At 40.3% G+C, this 22,687-nt stretch overlaps 1 protein-coding gene across 1 annotated transcript in view; it reads right to left on the reverse strand.

The window, feature by feature from the left end:
- The window catches only part of LRP2 (LDL receptor related protein 2), a 186,653-nt gene that overhangs the window by 108,358 nt on the left and 55,608 nt on the right, over positions 1-22,687 (reverse strand). Inside the window, exons 5-14 of the mRNA XM_047772813.1 lie at positions 19,777-19,887; positions 19,375-19,488; positions 16,985-17,104; positions 15,634-15,786; positions 14,103-14,222; positions 7,857-7,985; positions 5,695-5,864; positions 4,470-4,693; positions 3,161-3,367; positions 191-393 (exon numbers count right to left, since the gene is read on the reverse strand). Of these exons, the coding sequence (XP_047628769.1) occupies positions 191-393; positions 3,161-3,367; positions 4,470-4,693; positions 5,695-5,864; positions 7,857-7,985; positions 14,103-14,222; positions 15,634-15,786; positions 16,985-17,104; positions 19,375-19,488; positions 19,777-19,887 (1,551 nt within the window). The remainder of the gene's footprint in view (positions 1-190; positions 394-3,160; positions 3,368-4,469; positions 4,694-5,694; positions 5,865-7,856; positions 7,986-14,102; positions 14,223-15,633; positions 15,787-16,984; positions 17,105-19,374; positions 19,489-19,776; positions 19,888-22,687) is intronic.

A 22,687-nucleotide genomic window follows, 5' to 3' on the forward strand; every position in this document is an offset into this window, starting at 1 on the left:
CTCTGTAGATTGAGCATTTTAACTCCATTTCTCCAGAATGCCCATGATCTGCAAAATTGATTTCAGAGGGTTTAACTCTCTAGATAACCCACCATGTCTTTGAGAATGTCACCCAAATCTCAAGAACTTTGAGAAAACCTTTCTATCAAGGCCGGGAGCAAACAGGGTTTTCCACAGTTCAGGGGCATACCAGAGGGCTGCCTGACGGCATGGTAAACAGTCACTCCGAAAGGCCTCATGGAAGACCGGAAGTACACTCGTGGGTCGGTCTCTGTGAACTTGTTTGCCTTCATTACAGAAAACTTTGTCCAGTCAGTGAAGAACAAATTATCTTCAAACAAGCTTATTCCAAAAGGATGAGGAATCTTTGAGCCTCCTTGAAGTACTGTCTTCCTGTTACAAAAGATACATACCATACAATATTTTGAATAAAGGTGGAATTAGTTCCAGCATAGGCCTAAAAAGGCTTAAAAAAAAAAAAAAAAAGTCCTGTGACAAATATATAATGTATCGGCTCCCCGAGGATACCCGCTTCACTAACTGCTACTAAGTGCTTGGAATCCTGTGTTCCATCATGTGCCAACAAGAACGTGTGCTGTTAGGAGTCCCCTTAAACTGTGCCCAATAATTTTTTTTAATCTGCTGCCATATTGTAGTTCAATACAATGTGAATTTGTTAAAAAAAATGTATATATAGAATATAGAACCAAATACATTTTAAGATGAAGGTATATTTCTGACTACATTCACTAGAAAAGATTTTCCCGTTGTGTCTTGAAATAGAACCTTGGCACTTAAATTCCAGCTTGTTCTAGCTTTTTCTTTTTCTTTTTTAGGGCTGCACCCTCGGCACATGGAAATTCCCAGGCTAGGGGTCAAATTGGAGCTGTAGCTGCCAGCTGCCACCACAGTCACAGCAACGCCAGATCCCAGCAGCGTCTGCTACCTACGCCACAGCTCACAGCAACGTGAAATCCTTAACCCACTGACCGAGGCCAGGGATTGAACCTGCAACCTCATGGTTACTAGTCAGATTTGTTTCCACCGTGCCACAATTGGAACTCCAACTCCTGCCTTTAAAAAAAAAAAAAAAAATTCTCACCTGCTCTTCATTCTTTTAAGGTTGCCCCTTAAAATGTGAGATACCTTTTTGAAACCCATAGAACAAAGAGTATGAAAATGAAGTGGGAGTTGGTGAAGACTCCTTCAATGTTCACTTCACACTACACCACTGACCATTTCTCAGCAATTAGGGAGCAGCACAACAAACACACAAACCTATTCTTGTCACTCTAGGGAGAGCAGAAAGTAGGGCTACTACCACTGTTATGCCTCTGTTTGATAAAACTGTCAGCTGATCATATTTTTAGTGGAGGCAGGTTGCCCAGAGATGCTTAGATGGAAGACAACAAAGGTAAGAAGTGCTAGGCAAGGGCACAAAACACTGCCTCTCACAGCTGCATCAACATAAACAGTAATTCACTGAGGCCACATAAATACAGTGAGGAGGAAGTTAATTTGTGGAAGAAATCTCTTTTTCTTTTAGCATAAGAGAAAGACCTCAACGAAAAATCTTGTAGCCCCAGAAGACTAAAAAACAAAACAGAGCTCTAAGAAAAGACCTGACAATAGTAATGCAGAGAATCACACAGAAGGCAGAATAAAATAGAAAAGAAATGGATGATGTTGGTGCAAACTTCGAAACACTAATGATATTGTAGAGTAAAATTAATGGCTTTCTTTTTCAGTTAGCCAGTTCCAGAAACCTGAGTGCCACCTGCTGGCAAAGCAAGAGGTAATGACCTTAAGATTTCACGTGTAAGGTTTTTTTGTTTTCGTCTTGGCCACGCCAGTATGTGGAAGTTCCCGCCACCGCAAGGCCCTAAGCTGCTATAGTGACCCCAGATCATCAATTCCCTGTGCCACAAGGGAACTCCTGAGTTAATATCTCCCTGATTTTTTTCTTCACAGCCAGCAAACCACTTGAACCTTTCTGAAACTCCATTGATTTTTATATTTTGTTTTACTTTAAACTTGGAATAAAAATATTTACACCCTAGACTATAACGCTGGAAGATTCATGAAAGAGGGAAAAAATTAGGCAATTTCTCAATTGTTTTTATCTGACTTACATGATTTTCTTCATTACATTAGTTCATATCCTCACTGCGGGAACCAGTTTCACAAGAAATCATAGCCTTAACACATTTCATTTAACCAAGTAGGGATGGTTCTAAGAATATAAATCCAGCAAACTGAAATACCATCCTTACAAAATATAAATAAAGGAGAAACTAAAACTGTAATATTCCTCTCAAGGAGGGAATAATAAAATCAAATCATTTAGAAAAATCAAATCAGCTAGATTAATTTTTCTTGGTCAAAATTTTAATACCAAAAGAAGAGGCTCTAAAATAGTTAACCATTTAATTAATTTATAGTAAGCACTAAGCCAACTAAGAAGATGAAGGAAAAAAGTATGCCATACTCAAATATTAAGTATCAAATATTAAGTATCCTTGAAGTATATCAGAATTTCCCTTTAAAATTTGACATTTAAAATCCAATTCATTCCCAACAGATAATGTTAAATTATGAAACTTACTTACTAGGGGAAAGTTAGAAAGCTAAAAGATAAAGATCCAGAGTTCCCACTGTGGCACGATGGGATGGGCAACGTCTTGAGAGCACTTTGGAACCCCGGGCCCGGCACAATGGGTTAAGGATCCCGCATTTGCCTCAGCTCCAGCTTAGGTTGCAACTGCGGCTTGAATCTGATTCCTGGCCCAGGAACTCCATATACTGTGCGGCGGCCAAAAAAAAAACAAGACAAAGTGATCTTTGGAAACAAAACGAGAAATGGACTCAGGAGTTAATGAAAATAATGTGTTTCATCTGGGATAAGGGAGGGTTTGGAGAAGAAGCATCAAAGGACAAATGCTCTAGGTGGTATTTAATGAGTGTTCTTACGGAATACAGGGTAAAACTCAGCAGGTCACATCATGCAAATGTCAACACACAAATCATTCGCGTTATATCAACTAACAATGCAACACTTTAATACCAATTAGTCCTTCAGTGTCCCTCTTCATAAATTTTCCATACTTTCCCCCAAACTTATAAAGCTAAACAAACACACAAACGACAACCAAAAACTTACCTTTGCGTTCCATCGTAAGTTACAGTCTCAATGTAATCAAACCGGGCGTCAACCCAGTAAACACGCTTTGCTACCAAATCCAGGGTTATCCCACCTGGCCATCCCAGCTTGATTTTTACCAAGTCTTTACGGTTGGAGCCGTCCATGTAAGCCCTTTCTATCTTAGGTTGTCCAGAAATACTCTGCCAATCTGAGAAAAATAAATAACTACAAAAGAAAAACAAGAGATGAAAGAATCAGTTATTTTACAGAGTTACCTAGAAAATAGTTTTTGAGACCGTGTTTGAATCCACAGAAATTTCCTCTAGCTGAGGATCATGGGGGTTTAAAACAACAGAGAAATTTGAAAGTATTAAAAATCAAAGACTGTGAGGGTCCTTCAGGAGAGTCAACGACTCCAAAGAGCAACTATTAAAATTTACTAATTGGCAGGCAAAAAATTCTTATCTACCTTAACTCCCTAATTTTCTCCCCTGCTCCCCAGCACTTCTCTTTTTTCAGTCAGCACAAAGGCTGTAAAAAAGGCTATCAAGGCATTTCCCTCCTTAATTCCTCATTCAAAGGCAGAGCCTAGAGAATATACGCATCATTCTCAAGGAAGGACAGCTAATATCATGAAGTAGAAATGAATAATCACCATTCAGCAACACTTAAGTAGCCTAAAGTTCATCCAAGGCTTCTAAGAACCAACTGCGAAAAAATTAAAAAATTTTAAAAAAGCAGAAGAAAGCTAAACATATTCTCAAATGTAGACATCAGGAAAACTTCAATTTACACCTGGAGAAGAGTAAGCACTGTCACTCTTGCTGGACCGATTCACAGTTGAACAGTTAATGAAATATTAACACTGGCATCTCAACCCACTCTCAACAAGAAACCACTAGAAGGGATAGTTCTATACCCCTCTTTTCTAAAAAAGCTCTACAACTAATTTGAGAGTTGTAGAGCGGTCATCTTCATAAGGGTTTAGTTGGGACAATAATATTAGATCACGTCAGAACACAAGAGTCCAATCTCTCAGCCAGGCAAATGTGGCAAACACTAAGAATACAATTCATATCGCCCAAACATTACATATTTTTAATATACCAATAGACGTGTTTGGATTTCCTCTCCTCAAACGGGATTATATTTAGCCAACTCCTTTAAAGCTTCTATGAATAGAGATATGAAAGAAACATGTATTCTAGAGAACAGAGCCTAAAAGAAATCAGGATTAACCTCCAATTATTCCAATGGATGTTTTGTGTTTAGAGGGAGCAATAAAACTCCCAAAATACTGGAACCAGTATGCATTTAAATCACTTACCCAACAGTTGGATCCAGGGCAATTCCTCTAGGACGTCCCAAATTTTCAGTTATAAGGGTAATTCGGTGGCTTCCATCCAAATTTGCCAAATCTATGCGGTTGACATTGGTCTCCACAATATAAAGTTTATTATTGATCCAGTCCACAGCTAGATTCTCTGGGTCCTCAATAGAAACACTGAGAACTTCGCGTATAACTAAACCATCAATATCAAGTGAAAAAACCTGAGAGAAAAAACAAAATTATTATACTTCTAAAGCAAACTAACTGGGAGTAGTTCTCCTATACTTCATTCCAGGGACCTATCTTGTACAAATCAGCTATTTGGATGAAAAAAAAAAAAAAATTCACTGGAGACTTGCTGTTAAATGTTAAACATCATGGGTTACTTGCAGGGGGCAGGGTGGGGTTTCTTTAAAATCATGTGAGACAAATATAAAAAGTTGGGTTTTTTTTTTAAAAAGCCTGTATTGTCTAATTCTCGATATTCAGTGAAAGTTTAATTCAATGTGGATTTTTTGGTGGAGAAGGTAGTAAGGATTTGTTTTGATTTTTTAGCTGTCTAGTAATTGAAATTCTCAATTTTTAGAAATTTTATTTCAGATATCAGTTCATTGGATTAGAATTTTACTAATGGTAGAAAGAAATATAAGAGGAAGAAATAAAATTCCATAACTCTTTAGGAGTCTAAAATTTTTGTTTTACAAATCTCCACTGTATTACTCGAAGTTGAACTCAGACGCATTACTTTCCAAATAAGAGAGCATAATGAAATTTGGCTATTAAACAAAACTGTCAATATTTGTTACCCAATCCTCATTTACTGCTCCATTTAGAAGATGCAGGTAAAATCTGATTTTTATCATCCAGGAAAGCAAAATACTTTTTACATTTTAAATGATCAAGTTTCAAAAATTACTACCAAATATCTACCCAGTTTTGAAAGAATGTCTACTATTTCTTTTAATTAGGCTTTTGGACTCCATTTCAAATAAAATTAAAAGTTGCTCCAGGCTAATCCATATAATAGACTGCTTTGTTTAACAGGTCACATGTAATAGTATAGCTGTAAAAGGTGCTGATTAACATAAAATATATCAAGGGCCTTTTTTGTTAGAAAACAAAGGAACTTTCCCCTCTACTCCCCCCAAGATGAAAAGCTATCAACACTTTGTGCTTGGGGTTCTATCAGCTCCCAAGCTACGCTCCAGAAATTTCTATTTACCTTATTTTGCATAGTGTCAGTCCAAAAGACTTTATGTAGGCGATAGTGAAAATCCACACCCACAGCCGATCCACGATTTTGAGACCGTACCAAGTACTCAAAGGTTTGTCCCTGAATATCACCAATGAGCAAATTCCGACCATTGGAGAAAATAACAATGGGCTGGCCAGCTACATGTGAAGAAAGAAAGCACTGTCACTTCTTCAAATGAACAAAGATGATGAAGCAGTTTTACTTCCTATTTTTGGTTTTAAAATTGAGACAGACATGTCATTCTACCCATTTTACAGAGGAGCAAATTGAGACACAAGATGCTTAATGAAACGTACAAAATCATAGTAAGTTAGGAACAGAGCCCACCAAGAACTCAAGTGTCCTTAGGGAACTATATCTAATCACCTGTGATAGAACATGATAGAAGATAATGCGAGAAAAAGCATATATATATATATATATATATATATATATATATGCATGTATATATATGCATGTATAACTTTTTTTTTGTCTTTTTGCTATTTCTTGGGCTGCTCCCTCAGCATATGGAGGTTCCCAGGTTAGGGGTCTAATCAGAGCTGTAGCTGCCAGCCTACGCCAGAGCCACAGCAATGCAGGATCAGAGCCACGTCTGCAACCTACACCACAGCTCACGGCAACGCCAGATCATTAACCCAGTGAGCAAGGTCAGGGATCGAACCTGCAACCTCATGGTTCCTAGTCGGATTCGTTAACCACTGCGCCATGACGGGAACTCCTGTATGTATAACTTTTGCATGCAGCAAAGTGACACAACATTGTAAATCAACTATAATAAAAAAAAATTTTTTTTAAAGAACTCAAGTGTCCTGATTGCTAAATCAGTGACACTGAGAAGAATACATCAGGTACTACTAAGAATATTTGATGACATCGGTACCTTACTCCAGGTGCAACTTCAGATTTACACAAACACAGAACACATTTTTTATTTTTGTCTTTTTTACGGCTGCACATATGGAAGTTCCCAGGCTAGGGGCTGAATCAGAGCTGGCCTATGCCACAGCCTCAGCAACACAGGATCCCAGCCGTGTATGTGGCCCACACCACAACTTATGGCAACTCGGGATTCTTAACCCCCTGAGCAAGGCCAGGATGGAACCCACATCCTCATGGGTTCATTATGGCTGAGCTATGATGGAAGCTCCCACAGAACACATTTTTAAGGATTAATGGGAAACGACATGGCAATGGTGGATCCAAATCTGCTATATCCATATAATCACAAGAATGCAAAATAAATAAGGTTATTCACTGAAGTCTTATTTGCAGTGTCATAGGGTAAGAAATAATATGAAAGCCCATCAATAGAGGACTAGTTAAATAAATTACTTACATCCAAAAAATGGAATATTATGGAAAACTTAAAAAAAAAAAAAAAAAAAACCTGTACAGAAGTTGCCATCATGGCTCAGAGATAACAAATCTGACTAGCATCCATGGGGACACAGGTTCCATCCGTAGCCTCACTTAGTAGGTTAAGGATCCCACGTTGCTGTGGCTGCGGCATAGCCTGGCAAGTCCTATATGCCATGGGTGTGCCTCCCCCACCCCCAAAAAGTTTTAAAGAGTTTTTTCTTAAAGTTTTAAAAAAAGAGTCAAGATCTTATTACCCAGAAATCCACAGTGACAAAAATGCTTTAGGAGGCCCAATTTTTTAAAACAAAATTTCCTCATGATTTTACCACAGTACTCTTAGAATGAGGCATTCTCACAAACTACAATCCAAATTTAGCAGGTCAATTTTGAAGCACCTTTAAATTTTGCATAAATGGTGCCCATGGATACTTGTCACTTCATGATAGCTAAAATAATTAAAGGTAGGTCAAAGATTTTCATAAAATGTATTCCATGATTAAATGTAATAGATGACATAGTATCTCACGCCGAAGCTGAACAAACAACAAAAAAATTTTTTTTAATTTTCCATTATTAATCCACAGGTTGGTCCTTAATAACCAAAGTATGAAATTAACGTTGAATCATTCCTCCAACGGCAGGGGCCACTCCTGACTTGTAATAAAACCCTGCCATCCACATCCATGCTGACATTGCTTCTGCTATGGAAGGAGGACATGAGTCAGGAGTTTACTGCTCAGAAACACAAGGGTCCTTAATGTACTTACAAGAAGAATTAGCTCTGCAATGCCGCTCACGCTCCAAGATATATCCCTCTGCACAGAAGCACTGGTGATGGCCAATTCGGTCTTCACAGAAATGGTCGCAAATTCCCCATATCTGGCAATCATTAAAATCTGCCACATGGGAAATAAACATTTGTAATCATGTTTAACAGCATGTTTTGAGCACCCTCTCAGAAAAATCTTGGACAAGCTACACAGGAACAAGGTGATGCCTCTGCCTGAGTTGGTGAAGGGGTTGGGGCGGAGGGTGATAGACACCATCATACAAAGGGAAAACCCAAGATTTTTTCAATTCTCCATAAACTTTGCAAGTGATGCACAACACTGCTTGGACACCTCTGGTGTTGCATTTCATTGACTAATGTTGGTTTACAAAATATCTGAATGGTGGTGTAAATCTATCACTTTAAAAATTGTTTTCCTGGAGTTCCCGTCATGGCGCAGCAGAAACAAATCCGACTAGGAACCATGAGGTTGTGGGTTTGATCCCAGGCGTCAACCAGTAAGTTAAGGATCCGGCACTGCAGGTGTAGACTGTGGTGTAGGCCAGCAGCTGTAGCTCCTATTCGACCCCTATCCTGGGAACATACATATGCCGCGGATGCAGCCCTAAAATAAATAAATTAATTAATTAATTAAAATTGTTTTTTCCAATATGGTAGCCCCTAGAGAAGTTAGTTTCTCAGTCACATTAGCCCCATTTCAAATGCACACATAGCACATGATTAGTAGTTACCATACCGGATGGTACAGACATTTCTATCACAGCAGAAAGTTCCGCTGGACAGTGCTACTTCAGAAAAATTAAGAACTGCCTTATAGCCAATTGCTTTGTAAGACACGAATCTGTGCCTGCAATAAAGTATCTGGAAAGGTCTTTTTACCCGGCTGCCTTTCCTCTGATGTCGAAAAATCATGATCAAAATTAAAATCATTTTTAAGATGTGAATTCTCTCCTGCTTATTCATTAACATTATTCATTCATTTAGTCCGTATTGACTGACAATTCAGGGCTCTGTTCAAACCACTGTAGTCCCATGTCTACTGTGTGAAAAAGAGTTCAATACAGTTGACATAAAGACAATTCAATATGAGAGGGAAAAAAAAACACAAGATTTAAAGTGTCTTTCTTAAAGATTATAAAGCCTAAAGGGCACAGAAATTGTCTTATCCTTGGTTCACACCACGTTGAACCCTCCACGTTCACACCCACACATCACCCTCCTTCGCCCTCTTCCCTCAGAGGATGCTCTCCACCGCCTCCACGCACAGGGTTCCCAGGGCTTCAAGAAATTCTCAAGTAAATGATCATTCCTGAGACCACTGTACCCTCAGGTCTAGAATTCTCCAGATTTCTAGGCTCTGGTTACATGTGCAGAGTTGTGAGTTGAGTTTAGCACAGCTGCCAGACGACCCACCATTGTGTGACTCCCCCACAGGATCAAGACAACAGTTCCCGCTTTCCCTCCAGACCAAGTGTAACAACCTGGGCCAGCATAACTTTCATTGCAAGGACTGTAACAAGGAACATAATTAATCAGATAGGAGGAGGGAAAAGGACAGGCGGGTATAAATAAAAGGCCAGCATTTGATCTATCTCTTCTGTGCCCTGAGAAAGCACCATGTGAGGCTCCGCTTCAGGAGGAATGACAGTACAGGACATTCGCTCTCAAGCTCTCAGAATGTCATGACCTCCTTTTGAATGCAAGACATGAGTCTGTGTCTAAGGCTCTGGAGTTCTCATGTCAAAAAGAGGGTGGAGAAGCCATTAACTAGGAATTCCTGGATACAAATGCCCTTCTTCCTATCACCTGGGCTACCGGTACTTTGAATGAGTATATTAAACCACTGTCATTTTTAATGACTAAATAAGATTCTATTATCAAAAAAAAAAAAAAAAAGAGGGAGAGATCCTATTCTCCATTATGAAGAAAAATGAAGACTAATTAATATCCATCGTCAGCCAAAGCAAAGACAAGAAAAAGGAGACCTGGGGCTTTCATGAAAGTAGAGGAGGTAGTGGAAACTGTATAAAACACTAAAACACTGCTTTACAATCCTCCTTCCCAGCCTATTAACTTTATCTACTTTCCTTTCCTTTTTATTCTTTTCCCCTCTCCTACTAACCAATACTTCTTTGAAAGTCATTCTAAAAACCCTTTATAGCTTAGACTTCCCTTGGACACCCTCTGCTCCATCTGGCTGTGTGAAACCCACCATGCTGAATGACCTTCCTGCCCCAACTGTGCAACTACAATGTCATTCCATCAACAAACAGCATGTCCTGCCAATCAAAAACAATAACCTGGGTAAACTGCTTGGGCAGCAAGCCTCAGAGGCTTCCCAGACAGGTCAAGACTACCAGGAGCAGATGAATGGTAGAAGAACACAAGATTTCATGTTAGGATTATTCCCCTTTATTCTTGATGACCACTGAGGCATTCACTGGGGAGCCACATCTAAGATGATAAATGCTTCAGGTTTCCAACACCTAAAGCCTCTGTGATGAGTCAGCCCTGCAGTGGATTACAGCCATACAGAGGACTCGCCAAATGGAAATGATTGAAAGAGCAGACCTGAACAATGCCCACCAAAACTCAGCTGAAATAAGTGTAACTGGTTGTAGAATGTCATGTACTGAAACTAATGAGTTCCATTTACAAAGAGAGCAAAATATGGTCTTCTCTGAAATAAATGTGAAATAAATGTTAACTTAGCTTCAAAACTCTGAGTTGAGTTCTAGCACACCTGCAAAGAACGGCATTCTTTGGCAAAGGCTACATTCTTAAAAGACAGAGAAGGTCACAGAAAAGGTCTCTGCAGGTGGCAGGGGGCTTCATATTCACAAAAGCCCTTGGCTGCAGAATTTTCAACTTATATCTAAATGAGGTTATCTGACCTGAAGCCCCAGGTATGTTGTAAAGGGATTGAAAGATATTTGTGGAATTTAAAATTAGTTCCTCAGTATCAGACCACACTACAGGGGTGCTGTGAATTGAATGTGTTCTATGTATCCTGAAATTATTCGTACACAGCATAATATTGCAAATTTCTGTATTACATCCATTAATATATTAGGTAATAATCCTGTTGTGAAAGTTTTTTATTTCTTAAAGGCTGAACAAAACTGATGTGGCCTGGACCTCTGACCTATAACCCAAAGCTTATCACAGGCTTAGCAGTTGGAAAAGATGGTGGGAAATGTGTTGGAAAATGTGGCTCTAGAGTTGTGGAAGGGTAGACGGAAAATAGATAGGGTATCTCAAGAATGAACTAAGGATTCTGAAAGAGCAAATCACTTTTACTGAATAGACTTCATGACCTATCAGGTTACAACTACAAGGCAGTCCAGTCCTAGCTCCTCTTTGGGGGTTAAGAGGAAAAAAAAGAGAAAATCTTTATATTCTACTGAGGATGAGGCTTCTGGTGTCTCTACTGGAGCTCTGTTTCTACTAAGAGAAAGGGGAGGGAGTTCCCATCGTGGCTCAGGAGTTAACGAACTTGACTAGCGTCCATGAGGACAAGGGTTCTATCCCTGGCCTCCCTCAGTGGGTTAAGGATCCAGTGTTGCTATGAGCTGTGGTGTAGGTCGCGGACGTGGCTCGGATCCCGTGTTGCTGTTACTGTGGCGTAGGCCGGTGGCTACAGCTCAGATTTGACCCCTAGCCTGGGAACCTCCATATGCCACCTGTACGGCCCTAAAAAGACCAAAAAAAGAGAGAGAGAGAGAGAGAGAAAAGAGAAAGGGGAATTGCCTAGAGAACCAGAAGCCTGGAAATCTGATTTGCAGCTGGGTGGCAGTAAAGGGGGTGGAGAAACCTGACATTTGCCAAAGACAGACAAGAAGCTTTACACCTACAGATGAGCTACAGGATGCAGGCCTCACAGGAGGCTAGGAGGCCAGCAGGCCAGGAGCCATAGGCAGCAGTTCCAAAGTCAGAAAAACACCTAACAAATGAGGATATTTGTGTGAAAAGTATGACTTGACTACACCCCCAATGTTATGATAATGATGATGATGATAAAACAAAAAAAGTGTCTTATAATACCAAATAATGCCAGCTGCAGATCATGAATGTTTTCTTTATGAAATGTTTTTAAATGATGAGAAATTTGGGGATTTTCTTTGCCTTCAGATTCTCTAGGCTGGTTCGCATAAAGTATTTAATCTTAATATGTCTTGTCAAATATAGTTACTTAAAAGGAGAAATCAGATCCGGGAGAAAAACATGGTACTGACATTAAAAATCTAAACTTACTGTAAGGCAAATCAACTATAACAGAAAAAATAAAAACCTAACAAAAAACAGCAGAAATTGACAGAACAGTGTAAATCACCTATAATAAAAAAATTAAAACCTAAAAAATAAATAAAAAACAAAAAAATAAAATTACCTACTTTAAACACCACAAGGTCAACCCCTTATTGGCCTGCTTTACTGATATAAATATCCTGGCATATGACAAGTAAGTGAGCAAGCACCACTGAGGAACTGACGTTCTCAAGGCTCCAATTTAATTTGTAAATCAAGAGATTTTCTGGCATTAAATTTTTTTCTGACTATGAGTAAATTTTTAAGATCAACCATAATTAAGTTGGAAGCCATGAGCTGAGACTAAATACTGAATAACTTTATTAGGTTTATAGAAATTCAATATGTTTGACCAAATTATATCAATATTTTAGAAACTACTTTGGAAGAAATACTTTTCTAAAAGAATTTCATATATATGCCATGTTTGTTTTTATCCAGAAAGCCTTGAAGAATTTCTAATTTCTAAGGAATATCAAAAGAACACAGATGTCCTGGGAAAATTCTAAATCATCTGTCTTTGGAGGTCCATAGATAAGTACTTTATTTTAATGACTCATTTCAGGTGGCTTCCAGACCTCTGTGGTCACTTTCTGCTAGTATGTCTATTGTGCATCTATCAAAGGTTAGAAAGGAAGGAGGGAGTGGGAGGGAGCTTGGGCTTATCAGATACAACTTAGAAAAGATTTACAAGGAGATCCTGCTGAGTAGCATTGAGAACTATGTCTAGATACTCATGTTGCAACAGAACAAAGGGTAGGGGGAAAAAAAGTATACATGTAAGGATAACTTGATCCCCTTGCTGTACAGTGGGAAAAAAAATAAATTAATAATTTAAAAAATCACAGCATTGAAATTTCACTGTTCAAATCCTTAAAAAACTGAAAATTAATGACACTTGGCCTTTCCTAATCCTCCCATCATCAGACCTCACCCTAATCACAGTGGGATGCAAAGCTGGCTCATATCAAAATCAAAAATTTCCCAGTGGGGAAAAAAAATCATTCTCATCATTTAGATAAGGAAGATGTAGCAAATATTTGGTGCTCTGGTATCTAATTCAATGTCGGCCACCGGCTGGAAACAACATGATAGAGCTTTAAAAATCAACAGGATTAACAACCAGCATAGCATGGGCACTAACTACCCAGTATGGTCAGTGGAATGGTGACTTGGCGATTCTGTTATGTCAGGTGACCACTCTTTAGTTCCTGAAACATGGAGAGGTTTAAGCATCTAGGAGAAGAGGCCAGAGGAGGCCAGGGAAGCAAGTTAAAGTACCTGATGGGTTTAAGAGAGCAGCTATTTACCAGCTACACGCAAGTATTTCAGCACAGTCAACCCTTGGCATTCTAGAAAGATTAGTTCCAGGACCACTCAGGTTACCAAAATCCAGAGATAGGCAAGTCCCCAATGGTATTTACATATAACCTACACATATCCTCCTGTATACTATAAATCATCTCTAGATTACTTACAATACCTAATACAATGTAAATGCTATGCAAATAGTCATAAATACAATAGAAGTACTACATAAACAGCTGCCTGTGCACAGAGAGTTCAAGTTTTGCTTTTTGGAATGTTCTGTCTTTTTTTCTTTTGGATGGCTGGTCAATTGAATCTGAGGATGCAGAATCCATATAGGGCCAACTGTATGTAACAAGTACGGCCATATCAATTTTGCTTCCAAATACTCAAAACACAAAAAACACTCACAGAACCACTCTTTTGCCTTTCGTACATCACAAAAGCTTCTCAGAGTTAAAACCTCATACTGTCCAGGTTGTCTGTGAGGACTGTGTTGCTCTTTCTGAACAAAACTCCAACCCACAAGTGCAAATTCCTTGATGTTAGAGATCAAGAAGCCCACTAACGTCACAAGCACTGTGATAAACCAGACGCTGTCACTTACCTACACAGCTACGGGTGTTATTTTTGTTGACGATAAAACCTGGGGGACAATAACACGTCCCTCCAGTTGGTGACTTGTGGCACTGGTACTCACAGCCCAAGGAGGGACACATATTCACATCTGAACAGAGAAAAACACTTTGTTAAATGAATGAATGGTGACCTCTGGACAAGGCTGATTTACAAGAAGTAAGAACTTCTTTCAAAAGTAAAAGCTCAGTAGGCATCAAGCAGCAGGACAGAAAATCTGTCACCATTCAAGCCTTCGAGCAATAGGATGCAATAAAAGCTTAGCACATATTTTTTTTTAAAGTTATAACTAAGTGCAAGCACAAGTCATCGTAAGTGCTGTTCCTGGAAAAATCAGGTCATAAGTCCTTCTTTGTGTCTCATAGAAGGAAATTCTCAAGAATCACCACACTAAATTTTCCACTTTTACCACAAAAAAGTGGTAGAATTTCAGGTGACTGTATTTTATTCTTCTGCTAATTTTTATTTTCTAAAATAAAAATTTGTATAGGACTATTTAAAAGGGTTCCCAAATGAAATGGCAAAAAAAAAAAAAAAAATCATAGAAGTCTCTCTTTTTCCTCTCAGGGGGAAAACAACCCCAAAACTTTAGAGTTACAGGTACATGATTGATGGTGTGGGAATATTCTACAGCCACAGAAAAGGAGGGAAAAAAGGAAAAAAATATATCCCAGAAGCTGGAAGCTTCTTTGAGTATAGCCAGACAACACTTTTTCCATAGGTACAAGCCAGGGAATAAAGTCTCCAGAACACCTTTAGAGTCTTTGCAATTACTATTAAAACCATTCTTCCTGTGTGAAGAACAGAGGGGGAGTCAAAACTATTTTAAAGCCTTTATCATCAAGAGATGGGGTCTAGGAGTTCCCATGGTGGCTCAGCAGTAACAAACTCAACTAGTATTCATGAGGACACGGGTTCGATCCTTGGCCCTGCTCAGTGGGTTAAGGATCCAGCATTGCCATGAGCTGTGGTATAGGTTGCAAATGAGGCTCAGATCTGGCATTGCTGTGGCTGTGACATAGGCTGGCAGCTGATTTCTAGCCTGGGAACTTCCATGGGCTGCAGCTGCACATGCAGCCCTAAAAAACAAACAAAAACAAAACAAAACAAACAAAAAAAAAAAAAGAGAGAGATGGGGTCTATTTCTTTAACCCACTGACTTTGATATTGGTGTGACTTGCTTTGGCCAAGGGAACAAGCAAACATGGCATAAGCAGAGGCTAAAATGAGCTTGTACACGGGTTTCCCCTTTCTCCACAAAAAGACTGGACTAGTTATGCTTTACTGCAACATCCTGAGATATGAGTGAGCTGGTCCAGGCCAGAAGAATATGTAGCCAACCGACGGAACCATGAGAAATAATAAATGTTTGTCAGTTAAAGCCGCTAAGTCTTGGGACTACTCTGCAAACACCAATGGATGCTCTCTGTGTTTGGCAATCAGTTATAGAAAAACACCAACACCTTCACCTGAAAAGTGCCCAAGTAAATTTCCATACTCACCACATACTCGTCCTTCAGTGCGCTTGTTTTCATCTCCTCCTCTTGGACAATCTGCAATCCCATCACAAACTCTACTAAGTGGAATGCATTTTCCATCCTCTGGACAAGCCCATTCATTTGGGTAACATTCATGAGTACGAATAATTCTGCTTTCTGAGGGGAAAAGAATGAGAAAGAGAGAGAGAGTTACAGGCCACAATGAGAGGCAGAGCCAGCTCTTATTTAATCCATGGTTAAGAGATAGATATAGACAAGATGTCTACAAATGACCTATACTACTAGAAACTAGTAGTTTCTAGTACAACTGGCCTTTTATTGAGATTCTAAGCAGCAGCAAATGCCATTATTTAAGTTCCACTCTTTCTTTCTAGAGTAAGCAGCTCCCAGCCAGGATATAAGAGTGAGAAGCAGATATGGGCCTGAATTACCAAGAAACTAGATGAATGAGCCCTAGGAGAACATTCATTTAATTAGATCATGAGTAATAGAACTAGTCTATTAGGGCTATCAAAGCAATGCCAGTATTCCTAAGACGTGCTTTTTTTTTTTTTTTTTTAATGTGTGTGTATCATTTGGGGTTGTTTGGCTTGTTTTTGTTTCCTTAGTGAAGTGTCAACAGTGTAAGGAAAAATGATAATCAAAATGTGGGAACACAACTTCTTACAACCCTGAAACCTAAAACCAATGGGTGTTCCCAGAACAAGCATCATTCTTGTACTTGGGGCTAGAAAAGTATGGGTAACTTGCTTTTTGTGTGGGTATTAGGAACTTCTGAACTATTAGAGACGCTGCTGATGATAACAGCAGTGTGAAGGAGGTGAAAATCATTGACAATCTCTTCACATCCATGGAGAGCTGTCCCTCCCACACCTACCAATCCCTAGTTCCATCTCACATGCTGCCCCACATGGCGTCTCTTCCACCCCTGGAGGATGTGCAAACCAAACAAAAACAAGCAGTTACCAAGGTTCAAGGGCATTTGCAAAGGCCTTAAGACAAATCACATTTTCCTGTTTTCCCTTCTTCCCAGGCTACTTCTTTTATATAGATAAATCGAATTAAATTAAGAGTCCTAAGGAAAACCTAAGATAGGGCTATAGAGGGTAGAGAGACTGTCCTACCTATTAGGCCTTAATGATAGGAAGGAGAGGATTATAGTTTATGCTATATTTGAGTTCTGAGTCTTTTTAGGAAAAACTAATGGAATCACCCATTAATTCCCTTTGAGTCCAGCCAATCCGGAGACTTGCTTGTCACACAGATTATTTCTTAATGAGGAAAGTAGGAAAAAGAAGTTCCAGAAAACACTCAAAGGAAACGCTTTCCACTCAGAAGCTCTTCCCCTGCTTACCACATCCATCTTCATCGGAATTATCTATACAGTCAGCCATTCCATCACAAACCCAGTTTTGATTAATACAGAAGCCATTGGAGCAAGCGAACTCATTGCCTTTGCACGGCTGATAAACACCTGGAAGAAAACGACAGCTGAACTCCAGGGATACAAACCATTTGGGGAGAAAATCAAAATGCTCACCCCCTAGCTGCCTGAACCTAGCTTCTATAAAGTGAAATTTCTATGCCTATTTAGTCTCTTAACTATCTTGACAAAAATAAATAAAAAGGAGGAAGAGAAGCGGAAATGAGAAAGAGGAGAAGATAACAGCAGCTTTGGGTCCAGGACATGAAACTCAGGTGCATCAAGATTAAAAACAAGGGGAGTTCCCGTTGTGGCACAGCAGAAACAAATCCGACTAGGAACCATGAGGTTTCGGGTTCGATCCCTGGCCTTGCTTAGTGGGTCAGCAATCTGGCATTGCAGTCACAGACACGGCTCAGATCCTGTGTTGCTGTGGTATAGGCCAAGAGCTGCAGCTCCGATTCAGGCCCTAAGCCTGGGAACTTCCATATGCCACAGGTTCGGCCATAAAAAGAAAAAAAAAAAAAAATTTAAACACAAGGAAGCTCCAGAGTTCCCATTGTGGCTCAGTGGGTTATGAACCCGACTAGATCCAGGTTCAATCCCTGGCCTCTCTCAGTGGGTTACGGATCCAACATTGCCACAAGCTGTAGCACAGGTCACAGATGTGGCGTGGATCCTGAGTTGCTGTTGCTGTGGCTGTGGCGTGGGCTGGCAGCTGCAGCTCCTATTCAACTCCGGCCTGGGAACTTTTGCCCTAAAAAAAAAACAAAAAGTGCAGGGGGAGTTCCCTTGTGGGCTAGTGATTAGGATTCAGCAGTTTCACAGAGTTCAATCCCCAGACTGGGAACTGAGATCCCACATTAAGCTGCTGCATGCAGTGGGCCCCACACCAAAATTTTTTTTTAAAGACAGCTGGCTTGGATTCAATCCATGGCCAGGAACTTCCACATGCCACAGATACAGCCATAAAAAAAAAAAAAAAAAAAAAAAAACAAGGAAACAAGACCGTATGTTAGAGGCGGACCCAGAATAGAAAATGCAGACTGACATGCCAGTGCCTAACATTCTCTCATTTTACCACAAACACAATAATTGCTATCTAGGACCTAATGCCTCTGAGCAACCCATTCAGTGATGCAGTCACTGACATAAGCCCAGGTGCCGGAAAGGAAATCAAGCATGGCTCATAGAAACTTAGAGTGGAGGTTCCTTGGTGGCCTAGTGGTTAAGGATTCGGTGTTGTCACTGCTGTGGTTCAGGTTCAATCCTGTCCTGGGAAATTCCACATGCTGCACGTGCCACTCAAAAAACAAAAGATAAAGTGAAAAGAGAAAAAAAAATAAACAGAAAGAGAAAAAAAAATTAGAATGATACTGAAAATATCTAACAACCCCTAAGGCATGGGTACCAACCAGTTAAAAAGGGTGTGGAGAAAAAAAATCCTACATTGTAGTAAATATGTGACCACCAAAAACCTGTAGATTTATTGGAATTTATAAAACTCTCACATGGAGACTTCAAATTCCAATAAAATGAATCCAGAGGTAGTAACAATGAAAGAGGTGGTGTGCATCGCAGGCAACTTTATCAAAAGAAAAGTAGGGTCAGAGTGAAAAAGCAGAGGTAACAAAAGTGACCTGAAACTACACTGAAACGTCCCTGACTGTCAATTTTAATGTGGTAAGAATTTCAAAGTAAAGAGAAGCATTACTACTAGGGAATTCCCGCCGCCCCTTCTTTTTGGCTTTTTAGGGCCACAACTTCGGCATGTATAGGTTCCCAGGCTGGGGGTTGAATTGGAGCTGCAGCTGCCAGCCTACACCACAGCCACAGCAACACCAGATCTGAGCCGTGTCTGCGACCTACACCACAGCTCACAGCAACGTCGGATCCCCAACACACTGAGTAAGACCAGGGATCGAACCCACATCCTCCTGGATCCTAGTTCAGTTCGTTAACTGCTGAGCTACTCCCTCCTTTCCCTTTTCAAGCATTTCTATTACTTTATCAAGGAATTTATCAGACCCATTCCTGGGGGTCTCGTGGTACAATACACCTTGTACCTTTGTAGCCCAAGCAAAGAATGCAAACCTGTCCATCAGCAACCCTTCAACTCCACACAGATTCTTGAAGTTAAAGAAGCCAGGGCTCAGCCGCACTATTGAGACTCTTACCATGAGCCCTAAGTGATATTCTGGCTCCATCTGCTATCAGACTGTGACATTTTGGTTTGAAAAGAGTAGCACATTGGTAGGGGGACAAAAACAAGGACAAAACTACTCCTAACAGCACAACCCAAAATAAGAAAATCACCGTACTGCAAGAATGTTCATCACTGCTGTCTGCACAGTCAGGGTCATGGTCGCAGACGTAGTCCCTAGGGATGCACTCCCCACTGCCACACTGAAACTCATTTCGCAAGCATCGCTCAGCTAGGACACAAGGTTAATAAGGGAAAGAAAACAAAGAATGTCAAGTCCATGGTAGCCAATTAATTTCATAGGAAGATTCTGTCTCAAGTTTAAAGAGCTTCTACACAATACTGTGCTGGTAAATGTTTAATAACCAGTTCTCTAGGAACACAAAAGCCTTCACTTGCAATGTCTGCCAATTTCCATGCTGTAAATGCTCCAGGTTACCAACATGAATTCACTGAAAACAAACTTAAGAAGAAATGTGCATAACTAGCCATTATAAACCAGCTTCAGCACATTACTTACTGCAGTTGAGTTCATCAGAGGCATCTCTGCAGTCAATTTCCCCATCACACCTCTGACTAGTGTTATAGCAGGCTCCGTTGTGACAAGTTTGCTGCTGACATACTGGGTAACCTGAAAGAATGGAAACAGCACATATTCCTTAAATTAAGGCATTGCTTCAGCAACCATCTCTAGAGTGACTGCTATATTCAAAAGAGAGACATTCTTTGGATAACCAAAGAAGGACACAAACAGCAAATTACAAGCTGGATTATACTTTTTCATTTTCAGGTTTTGTTGTTGTGGTGGTGGTTATTTTATGGCTGCACCCATGGCATACAGAAGTTCCTGAGCTCAGGACTGAATCTGAGCTGCAGTTACAACCTATGCCAGATTCTTCAATCCACTGCACCGTCCGGGACCAAACCGAAGCCACTGCAGTCGGATTCTTAACACACTGGGCCACAGTGGGAACTCCTGGATTAAGTACAGAGAGCTGTGAGAGGGCCTAGTAGGTGGTATGGGAGTCCAGAAAAGTCTCCCTTGAAGTGACTTGTAAGCTCAAGAATGAGCAGAAACTTAACTTATTTAAAAACAGAACTTCCAGGAATGTACCAGCACACATGGTTTGGGAAATGAAGTGAGAATTCCTTGGCTGGAGGGTCATAGAAAGAAAACAAGCCTAAAAGTCAGAAAACCTAGGACCAGGGGTATCACTCAATACCTATTTACTCCCACTCAGCTGGTTCATCCTCTCTGTGTTACCACTTCCTCATTCCAACATTTGGATAATTTACTTCACAGGATACAAGGCCCTCAAGCACTTTGAAAAGAATAATTATTACCACATTATGGACATATCGTCACCTCACTGCTATTGCCCAGATGCTTAACCATGGTTTTCTGGATATCAGTGGAAAAATCAGGATGTCCTTCACAGGACTAAGTCTCTCCCCTGTTCTTCCCCAGATTTGGAACACATATCTCTTATGATCCCCAAGAGTAGGCTTCATTCTGTTGGTTGGTTACCTGTTTCCCCCATGACATCATGAAACCCTCTGAGATCAAGGATAGTGTCTAACTTATTTTAGAATCCCTAACACCCACGAGTTCCCTTGTGGCACAGGAGGTTAAGGATCTGGCGTTGTCACTTGAGCAAATTGGGTCACAGGTTCGATCCCTGGCCCAGGAATTTCCACAGGCTGCCGATGTAGCACCCTGCCCCCAAAAAAAGACTCCCTAACACCCAGAACAGGGACTGGGGTCATTCTCACTGGGCTCAAGAAATGCTTGATATTGGTAGCTATCACAGGTGAACCTTTCTGTTAAGAAAGTTTTTAAAAATATTTTTAACTTTTGCCTTTTATGAGCCTCTCTCTCACAAGTACATCTTCCTTAGTCCATTTTTTACCAAGGAAGATTGGCAAAAGATTGTTTTCATAATTATTCTCTTCTGATTTCTTTTTAACTAAAAGCATGCCCCAAGACCAGATAGCACAGTCCCATTTTGTGAAGTCCCACAGTGAAAGAATAAGCACAAATGTTCTCATCTCCAGACGTTCAAAACTAGTCTGTGTCATTATTTTTCATTAGGGCCACACTTGCAGCATATGGAAGTTCCTGTACTTGGGGCTGAATAGAAGCTGCAGCTGAACCCTATGCCACAGACACAGCAACACAAGATCCGAGATGGGTCTGCGACCTACAACACAGCTCACTGAAATGCCAGATCCTTAACCCACCGAGCGAGGCCAGGGATTGAACCTGAATCCTCACAGATACTAGTCATATTCATAACCCGATAAGCCACAACAGGAACTCCTATTATGTGTCTTTAAATACTTTAATTGCCAAAGTTACATACAGTCAATCATATATGAAAATAGAATGCACTTGATAACTGATTAAAATTTTAAATTTTTCTGAATGTCATTTCATGTTTTAGTAGTCCAAGAATCAGCTAGTATTCAGGGTTATGGCTGGCTTTTCATCATTGAGATGGTACACACAGCAAATGCACATTGAAAGGGTACCAAGCTCCATTTATTATTTATCCCTTTAAGAGATGCCTAGAAGCCAACTAAGTCCAGCAAGTAATTCCTTTCCCCCATGTGCATGCAGGATAGCTCATGGAGTCAGTATGCCATTTAGCCTTTTTATGAGCAGCAGTAAGCAGGAAAGAAATCTTAGAACACCCAACTCTTTGCAACGGAGACTATACCTATGAGGAGGAAGTTATTATATCCCCCATTTAAAGGGATTGTTGCAGCTACAAAAGGTCTGGGACAGATATGATGGGCAGATCTCTTGTTCTCCCTGTCCTTCTTTTTGAGAGCCAATCCCACAGAACTGAAAAGGGAAGAACTAAAATAGTGTTCACTGACATAACTAAAAGTTTTCTGCTGAGGCTCATTCACCCAACAAACAAGGCCAGCTTGATGTCATCAGAGAGGGTATTGAAATGTCAGAGATCAGCAGTTTGACACTTGGGATGATGCGTGACCAGCTTTCTTGTCTCTGTCCACACCAATAATGAACCTCTCTTGATTAGCTAAGGACTGGCCTCAAGCTCTGCACACCTTCTGGTCTCTCCTGTGCATGGTTAAGTGGAGCTGAAAGACTGGACAGAGACCACACACAGAATACACAAAATATTGGAAATCTGTTTCCAAAAGTTTTTCCCTCTTTGGATACCCACACAGAGGGAACAGATCCAAATTGTATACTGAGGAAAGTAAGAAATGGACAGATTCTACTTCCCTTAAAGAATCCTACTGCTGGAGTTCCCGTCGTGGCGCAGTGGTTAACGAATCCGACTAGGAACCATGAGGTTGCAGGTTCGGTCCCTGCCCTTGCTCAGTGGGTTAACGATCCGGCGTTGCCCTGAGCTGTGGTGTAGGTTGCAGACGCGGCTGGCTCGGATCCCGCGTTG

Source organism: Phacochoerus africanus, chromosome 3 (assembly GCF_016906955.1).
Source record: "Phacochoerus africanus isolate WHEZ1 chromosome 3, ROS_Pafr_v1, whole genome shotgun sequence".
Taxonomy (NCBI): domain Eukaryota; kingdom Metazoa; phylum Chordata; class Mammalia; order Artiodactyla; family Suidae; genus Phacochoerus; species Phacochoerus africanus.